A 9,379-nucleotide genomic window follows, 5' to 3' on the forward strand; every position below is an offset into this window, starting at 1 on the left:
CGGCAATAATATTAAAGGTGTTTGAACCCATTTTTGGAAGGATAGATTTTATATTAGAATTCTATTTGAAAGATTAATTGAAAATTTTAGTTGGAATTAAATTTGGGAATTCAATTGGGAATTTGAAATTTGTTTTGGACTTAAAGAAATTATGAAAGTGTCCAAGTTGCAACAAGAGAGGAAGAAATCGTGCAAAGAGAAGGAAGCATTGCGCCGAGTGCTTAGAACAAGGAAATTAGTGCTTGCTAGCTGTGAGGAGGCTGTGAGAGTGGCAGTCTTATCCGATTTTTGATCAATTCACGATTTTGGCAGATTTTTGAATTCAATTTTATCCCAAACGCTCCATTATAGTATAGACTTAATTATAGTCAAAATCTACTTCACACACACACGCGCGAGAAGTAAGCCTCTATAGATCAATCCTTACATTCTATACAACAATTTATAATCCTCTATTATTGATATTAATAAATTCTCATTTTCTACCCGTGGTATATCTTTACCATGTAACTTGTGTTCTTGGTTAATTTTTATATTGCCCTATTATTCTCATTCCTTTACTTTCTTAATTGGTGGTATCAGAGCGATACATAATTCTTAACAAGTGATATCAGAGCGATGTTTAATCAACTCAGTTCAAGGTTTGGTTTTTTGTGACGACAAATATGAAGTGTGATATTTCGCTGCTGGATTGAAACCACCAAATTTTTGCTTTGACAGGTAAATATGCTTTCAGTGCTCACTTAGATGAATTTAGATGATATATTATTTGGATTTGACAAAATGCCCTCAACTCGAAGTGGGAGGAAAGATAACATAAGGATCGAAAGGCCTTATCATGATTCTTTAGAAAATTTTAAAGGAAAAAATCATCGTTGAATTATAGTTGAAATTGGAATAGTTATGCATGACAAAAAGTCTAACTAGTAAGTTACTTCTGAAGCAATGCTTCTATTCTCATCATTTGACAAAAAATACATCATTGAAAGATCACCTAACTATTTTCAAGAAAATTATCTTTGATTTGGAAACCTTGGAGGCTAAGTATGATGAAGAAAAATTAGGGTTGATATTATTGTGTTCGCTTCGTACTTCATACATGTTGTTTAGAGATACAATCTTATATAGTGGTGATACTCTTACCATTAAAGAAGTTTATGATACTCTATTTTCAAATGAGAAGATGAAGTATCTTGTTGGATATGAGGCTTGTGGAGATGGCCTTGTTGTTGATGGTGGTTATATGAGGGGCATATTAATGTCTAATTACAGTAATAAAGTCTGTAATGGCTTGTTACAAGTTGAAAAAGAAAGAAAAATTAACTGTTACAAATCCAAAGGAAAAATTATTGGAAACTTCAGGTGAAGCCAGAATTGTACAAGATTGCTACAACAAGTAAGAACTTTTGGTTACTTCTGACGGTGACTTCAAATCTGACAAGGATTGAATTCTTAACACAACTTACACTTTTCATATGTATCATAATAGAGATTTGTTCTTAACATATGAAATAGTTTCCAAAGGTGTTGTTATAATGGAAAATAATTCAACTTGTATGATAGCTAGAATTGGAATGGTTAAGATGTTGGATGGAACTGTCAAGACACTTAATGATGTGAGAAATATTCCTGATTTGAAGAGAAATCTTATCTCTCTGAATACTATTGATTCAAATGGGTACATGGACATTTGTGCATGTGGAGTCTTGAAGGATAGTAAATGTTTCTGTATTGTGTTATTAGGACAGAGAATGTCCCAGTTATATGTCTTACTTGGTTCTACAGAATCTTTGAATATTATGCTAAAGTGATGGACTCAGGTGTATTTTGAGTTTGGTTCAGTACGTTGGAGTTTGGTTTAGAGTCCATATTAAAGAACTTGATTTAGTTGAGTCTAGACGTTATGGATAAGCCACTTTGCCATCATTACCAGCGGTGCCATTGTATTCAATTTTTAGAGACAGACCTAAAAGAGATATTAAGTCTCCAAAAATGTATGTAAAGCTAATTTATCTGTTTATACTTTAAGTGTGGTTGAAAGTATTAAGTCTAGCAAAAATTTCTACAAAAGCTTTTCGTTATGTTGATTCTACTACAGGGTTTGTTTCTACCTTGTATAGTAATTATTAAGTTATTTGTGATTTTATTACTCACAGGGATAATTTGAGAAACTTTGGAGCCCAAGGTAATCCTACTGAATAGTGTTTGGATTCAGTTGATTTTTAGTTATTGAGTTTGCCCTAATTGAGTTTTGTGAAAAAGGTGGAGAATTTTTCCATTAGATTTTTTTGAAGAGTTAAGTTTTATTTCTTGCATTGGAATTTATCTGCAAATAACAAATTTTTGAAATTTTGTTCATTGTAGTGTAATTTTTGTCAAGGTGAAATTTGTTAGAATTAGGATGTAACTCGAATTCTATTTGGAAGAATATTTGGAAATTTTGGTCGAAGTCTATTCGGGAATTCTAGTTGGAAGTCAATTTAGGAGTTTAATTGAGAGTTTGGATTTTGGACTTGAAGAAGTCATGAAAGAGTCCAAGTTACAATAGGAGAGGAACAAATCGTGCAAAGAGAAGGAAACGTCACACCCAACACTCGCTATGTGCTCAACACTGCTTGAAAGCTTAGAACAAGAAAGGTAATGCTCGTTAGCCGCAAAGAGGACACTCGAGCGGCCGGCCTCTGCTCTACCTCCGCAAGACCACCTCTCGAGCTGCGCTCTTATTTAATTTTTATCAATTCATGACTTTGACAAATTTTTGAATCATATTTTATCCTAAACACTCCATTATTGTGTAGACTTAATTGTGGTCCACACATATTAGGCTCTTCTTGCAATATACATAATGAGTAAACCTCTAGAAAAATTAATCCTTACATTCTACACAATAATTTGTAATCCTTCATTATTGATATTAATAAATTCTCATTTTCTGCCCGTAGTATAGTTTTATCACATAAATCTTGTGTTCTTGTTTGATTTTTATATTGTTATATTATTCTCGTTCCTTTATTTTCTAAACAAGTGGTATCGGAGCGATACATAGTTCTTAACATTTTATAATAGTGATTCTTTGAAGAATGTGTGATTAAAAATTAGAAAAAATATATTTTGGTTTACATTTTAAAACTATTTTACTGAAAGAATGTGTGATTGAAAATAAGTTTGGAGCAAAATGATTTTTATATATAATAGGTTCAAACAGGAGATGAATCTCTATTAGTCTAAACCTTTTAACACATTAGACCCTTGTTTAGTGAAGATTAAAATTAAATTTTTAGTAGATTTTAATAAAAATTGATGAAATATGTGATTGAAAAGTTGTGGATCCAATGAAACATACGGTGAAAATTCAAACCAACTCATGGGAGTCTTTTTCACCAAACAACTATCTTTATTCTAGAGTAGAACTTTATAGACTAAGAGATAGATAGTATGGTAAGATTGTTGATTTTAACTTAGATTAAACTCTAGATCAAGATTTTAATTTGTACCAAACATGAGCCTAATCGAGATATGTTATAAAGGTGTAGGGCCTAACCTTAAGCCAATTGACTTATTATAAAGAAGGATTTACTTTTTAACTTTAAAGTGGATTCTTTGAACGCCAAGTTTGATTTTTGAAAACGTTTTTTTTCACAGAATCATGCTACATGGACAGATTTGTTTCGCAGAATTGTTTCACAATAATACATGACAAAGTATCATTGAAAGATGAAAAAAGAAAAGAAAAAACTGATTGACGAGGTGCTGTCTTGTAGGAAACCTGTGAAACTTTTCTGCACCTATGGAATAATCCTTTTTCACATGACCTTTTATTCTATCTCCACATTTCCCTATCGTTCAGGTCCTTGATAAGCAATTGTGCCACGTAAGACACCTCAATTCTTCAGTGAATACAATTTCCCCGCAGCTATATATACATGCACGCATCTTCATGCATTTCACAAAAAAATCAGTCAAGTCTAGTCTAGTCCCTGCAGTTTCTCAATGGCTCTTGTTCTTAAAATCGTGTTTTTGATATTCCATATCATGATTTGCTTAGTAGGTTTTGAGCCAGTTGCAGATGCTAGACACAGACAGGCCGAGAAAAAATCTAGTTTTGGAGATGCTGAGGATCTTGTGACTGATCTGCCGGGTCAGCCCCAAGTAAAATTTCGGAATTATGCTGGTTATGTTACTGTAAATGAAAAGAATGGAAGGGCACTCTTTTACTGGTTTTATGAAGCCACGACTCTTCCAGATGAAAAACCTTTAGTGCTGTGGCTCAATGGAGGTAAGAAAACACAAACATATGAAATACTTGTTTCCATCTTTTGGGGACATACACCAAATGAACCTTATCTGTTGAATTAAGATTTGTTGTCACGAACGTAATATCTACACACATATCCATATATCATCTCTTCTTACTAAATGAAAAGATGCCAAGATGTCAAAAATATGTTGGTGACTTGCCTAAGAAGAGATGATTTGTCGACGTGATAAAAATATATTGGGAAGACAGTAAAAGATTGAGGCAACAAATACGAGCTTAGCGCAAGGTTATTATAATAGAATTTTCCAAGTAAATCGTTATGACTGTCATTGAACTTTATGTTTGTGGAGTACTCAATACAACTTGAGCATATCATGGCTCTAAAAATGTCTTAAAACTATAATAGTCATAATGAACTTCATTGTATAGGATCTTAGATTCCATCTTAAAACACGAATCTCATTAAGATGACACATGGATTAGCTCGTTTGAGTTTGTTAAGTTCTAATATTGTATTGAATTTTGGAGATTCATTTTAAAAAGATTAATTCTATTAAGAGAACCGTTATATGTTAGTTATTTATTTATTTAATAGTTATTGTGAGATTTATCCTCAACACATTGAATTCCACTAAATTTTATATTTTTTGAAATATTTAAAACATATAGAGCATGTGATTGCCTTGAAAGTTATGCTCTCTTGCTAGCTCCCAGGCAGTGCCTAGGGCTGAACAATTATATATTTGATACGTGGCGCTAAATGTAACAAATGACCAACTTTTCTCGCACAATTCTCTTCTTTAACCTCGTCCATTCATATATAATCTAGCATACTAGACATGGCGTCACTGTACTTCATTCTTATCACGGTCACCATGATTCCAGTATAGCAACCTCTTTGACCAACATTTTTATCCGTTAAACGGCGCACAAATTCTGGAGTGTCCTTCATCAACATATATTTTAAAGAAAGAAAGATTCCTGATCAACATTTTCTTGAAACAGATCAAATGATGTTTTAATATATAAACACTATGAATAACTATTATGAAAACTGAATTATACTTTTCCCATTTTTTATTAATGTTAACTTATAAGTGGATGCATTACTTTTCTTCTTTTCCAACTCACTGTAAGCATATTTTATACGCTAAGGGCCTAGTGCATTAATTTGGTGCTTTGATTCACTGTTATCCAGTAAAATGACAAGATGCTGTTTGTTTCAGGCCCAGGTTGTTCTTCTGTGGGATATGGTGCAACACAAGAAATTGGTCCTTTTCTTGTGGACACTGATGGACATGGCCTAAAATTTAATTCTTACTCATGGAACACAGGTTTATCATCTAACGAGCTTTTAAGACGAGACATTTCAATGTTACAAAGTTCAAATAGATTAATTTGTTCACGTGTGTCTTATTCTTCTAAAAACATTCTATTAAAGATCGTCTTTCTTGTATGATGGTACAGAAGCCAACTTATTGTTCCTAGAATCTCCAATTGGCGTTGGATTTTCATACTCGAACACAAGTGGTGACTATGATATTCTCGGAGATTACTCTGCCGGTAGGTCAAACATTACGTAAATTCTTAAATGCTCAAATTCCGGCCTCAATCATGAATTTGTGGGGCTAATAAGGGAAGATCATGAAAATTGTGCAAGTAGCAAACTTTTCATAAGGAATGAACTTCCCGTTTGATATGTTGAAGACTCAGTTTATATAAATAAATGTAATCTATAGCTGTTTAAACTTTTAGATTTTCATACTGCAGCCAATGATTCCTATGTTTTCCTGCACAAGTGGTTCCTCAAGTTCCCATCATACAGGACTAGGAAATTTTATATCGCCGGGGAGAGTTATGCAGGTACATTATCTTGTGTGTTGACGTCAGTTTTCTGATTGGTGGCAATTACTAGAATATTCATGCTACTATATGTACGCTTGACGCTTTTCCGACAGGGAAATATGTTCCCGAGCTGGCTGAACTCATTCATGACAGGAACAAAGATCCCTCATTATTCATAGATCTTAAAGGCATTATGGTATAATTCTGTTCCCATTTAATTTAAGGATTGAGTTCCAAGCTGACTGTCAAGACCCTAAGATTTTAAATGGAGCAAATGATCGCAGAACCTATTACTTTATTGCAGCTGGGCAATCCCGAAACATGTGACGCGGAAGATTGGAAGGGTATGGTGGATTATGCTTGGAGCCATGCTGTCCTTTCTGATGAAACCCACAAAACAATCAAAGAATCTTGTGACTTTTACAGCGATGATCCGTGGAGCAATAAAGATTGTTCTCAGGGCATAGCCGAATATTATCGACAGTATGATGAGATAGATATTTATAGTCTTTATACATCAGTCTGCATTCCATCTAGTGAAGGAAAGAAGTCATCTTTAGTGACAGTCAGAAGCTCATCTAGCAAGGTAATGGAAGTTATATTATTTAAACTTCATAATTTCTCAGTTTTCGACCTACGATCTTCGTATTTAGTTTGATCTCTCACTTTAATTTAGTACATTTAATTCTAGTAAAAGGTTGAGACAAACTTGCTAGAAATGTACGATTGGAGATGTTAGCTGCAATTTTCCCATATGAATTGAACGTAAGATTAATTTTGAGAAAATGATTTGTTTTTTAAGATGCCAAGGGTCCTGGGTGGTTATGATCCATGCACGGACGACTATGCAAAGGCTTATTATAATCGACGTGAAGTTCAAAAGGCTCTTCACGTTGGTGATGGAACTACCCTCATCAGGAACTGGACCATATGCAAGTAGGTGATCTATCTAATTGTTATTGACATACTTAAGAAAATGGATTCACATGGTCGACTTGATAATTAAGTTCAAAAAATTAACTTTAAGTTTTTAGATGAATTATAATTCTCTGTTATTGTTAGTAGTGTTGTTTTTCCGTAACGCTCATAATCCGATGCAGTTTGACAGTCTATTCTAACTGGTCCTATTCAAGAACGTCGGTTCTTCCAATATACAAGAAGCTCATTGGAGCAGGACTTAGGATATGGGTTTACAGGTAGATAAATGCTTGCTTGCCAATTCTTTCCATTATGTTACTTTAGTTTTCTCATATGCACACAAATCCACAGCCAATCAAGAAAAGACACCTACCATTTTTTTCCTCTAACACAAGCCAAAAAAATTACTCCAGAGGTTAACCTTTGGAACTTACGTGCATATACATAAATCTAAGACATATAAGCATCTATTAAATACACGAGTTTTTAACGATTTAAATTAATATCAGATAAAGGTCTGAACTCAATCTCGCCATTATCCAATTTTGAAAAGGCCACATGCCAGACCTATAAAAATTCGTCAGTACATAAAGCGTAGAGGAACCTCATCAAAAATATTTAAATAAATAAGAATTTTTTTATTATTATTATTATTATTTTTTATTTTTTTTTGGCTGAATCTTATAATATATATGTTATGGCAGCGGAGATACTGATGGTAGCGTTCCATTTTTGTCCACAAGATACAGCTTAAGCTCCTTGGGACTGCCCATCACAATGGCCTGGCGACCTTGGTACCATCAGAAACAGGTATTTGTAAAAAGCTACGATGCACCATTTCGACATATTTCGAAAGTTGATACTTTTATAAATTTTCAAAAACGAAAAAATATAATTGGGGGTTCGACTATATGGGCATAACTAATAATTCACTTAATATTGGATTTTTAAATATTAGAACTGTTTGGAAAATATGGAGGAGAAATGGAGTAGAGACGAGAATAATATCACAATAATACAACAACAAAAATAATTAACACCAGAAACTTGATAAGAACAAGATCAAAGGCTCGAACGCGTAATCGCTCTCCTCAAACTATATTTGCCTCTTTACGGAATTGATTGAGATGCTTAAGGATTTTGGCATACGGTTCGTAAGATTATATCAAGTCTTGTAAAGGATCTAGCACTAAAGCACAAATGCGACCCTCCAAAACTTTAAGAGCACAATAAAGAAAAGAGTGTGAAAATAAATCAAGAATTTGATCTTTGATAATGGAATGAATATGGATCACAAATGTTTCTCACTTGTTTTTGGTTGGAAATGCATTACCTATATATAGGCCACCACCAGTGTGCACAAATTGGTGCCAAAATAGGTCGAAAAGCCACCACAATTCAGAGTTGCAACAGTAGGAAATAAACCTACAACGGTCAATTTTGTATAACTATGCGACTACATAGTATAAATCTATGCGATTGCAAGAACAACCCAAAGAGGCCCCCAAAATTCCCTACAATAGGCCATGTAACTACATAGTATAAATCTATGCGGCAGCATAAAACAAGATCTTACCTCTAATACCTTTTTTTGATTTTTCTTCATATTTATTCATCCAATTTCATTTTTTCTTGAATGTTGAACAACATTTCAACAAGAACGAAGTAATTAACAAGTAATTAGTTCTTTTTTTTTTTTCCTTCAATGAGATTATGAATTAACTTTAGAAAAAATTAGTTTGACTGATTGTGTTAATTTTAATATTTAATTAATGTGAAATAGCATTTCAAAAATTAAAATGATATATAATATATTATATTATTATAACCATAAAATAATATTTTTTATTTAATGTAATTCATGACTTTTATAGAAATAATCTTTTAACGTTTCATGTTGTGCATCATTTGAACTAGGTTGGTGGTTGGATTCAAGAGTATGAAGGACTTACATTCGCAACATTTAGAGGAGCTGGTCATGCCGTACCTATATTCAAAAGGAGTGAATCCCTTGCATTCTTCTCATCCTTCCTTTCTGGGGATTCTCTACCTTACCAGCGGACTTAAATTTGGACTTCTATGAGAAAATTCTTGGAGAAATTAACCTTAAAATCTTCGAGTATTATACGTATTTTGTGTGATTGATAAGTGTGTCAGAAAAAAAATTAATAGAGTGAGATCGTTCTTAGTAAAAATATTATGACCACCTCTCCATTTTTTGTATACATATGTTGCCAATAAATAGAGGTCAAGCAATAGAATTCCTACTATGAAACTATTTCTATTGTTGTAACTTGTAATTCCCCTTTCCGGTTTATAAGACAGAAGTTGATATTCGAATAGTTAAGTTCGTAATAA

At 33.1% G+C, this 9,379-nt stretch overlaps 1 protein-coding gene across 2 annotated transcripts; it reads left to right on the top strand.

The window, feature by feature from the left end:
* The first annotated feature begins 3,879 nt into the window (after positions 1–3,879).
* On the top strand, positions 3,880–9,379 carry LOC111402340 (serine carboxypeptidase-like 31). Of its 2 annotated transcripts, none has more exons than XM_023030569.1 (10): positions 3,880–4,276; positions 5,485–5,592; positions 5,726–5,821; positions 6,029–6,121; positions 6,217–6,299; positions 6,408–6,689; positions 6,906–7,039; positions 7,204–7,299; positions 7,765–7,831; positions 8,939–9,379. In XM_023030569.1, the coding sequence occupies exons 1-10, from the start codon at positions 3,991–3,993 to the stop codon at positions 9,086–9,088; spliced, it is 1,395 nt and encodes a 464-aa protein (XP_022886337.1). In that variant the 5' UTR covers positions 3,880–3,990; the 3' UTR covers positions 9,089–9,379. The 2 variants fall into 2 exon arrangements, with proteins under 2 accessions (XP_022886337.1, XP_022886336.1); XM_023030568.1 differs by having other exon boundaries at positions 3,884–4,276; positions 7,726–7,831.

The sequence above is a fragment of the Olea europaea genome, chromosome 10 (genome assembly GCF_002742605.1).
Source record: "Olea europaea var. sylvestris chromosome 10, O_europaea_v1, whole genome shotgun sequence".
Classification (NCBI taxonomy): domain Eukaryota; kingdom Viridiplantae; phylum Streptophyta; class Magnoliopsida; order Lamiales; family Oleaceae; genus Olea; species Olea europaea.

Excerpts from the sequence above, each read along its gene's own strand:
- LOC111402340 (XM_023030568.1), top strand. The coding sequence starts at position 3,991 with ATGGCTCTTGTTCTTAAAATCGTGTTTTTGATATTCCATATCATGATT. Across the intron at positions 5,593-5,725 it reads TTCTTACTCATGGAACACAG|AAGCCAACTTATTGTTCCTA; the intron begins GTTTATCATCTA and ends ATGATGGTACAG. Across the intron at positions 7,040-7,203 it reads AGGAACTGGACCATATGCAA|TTTGACAGTCTATTCTAACT; the intron begins GTAGGTGATCTA and ends AATCCGATGCAG.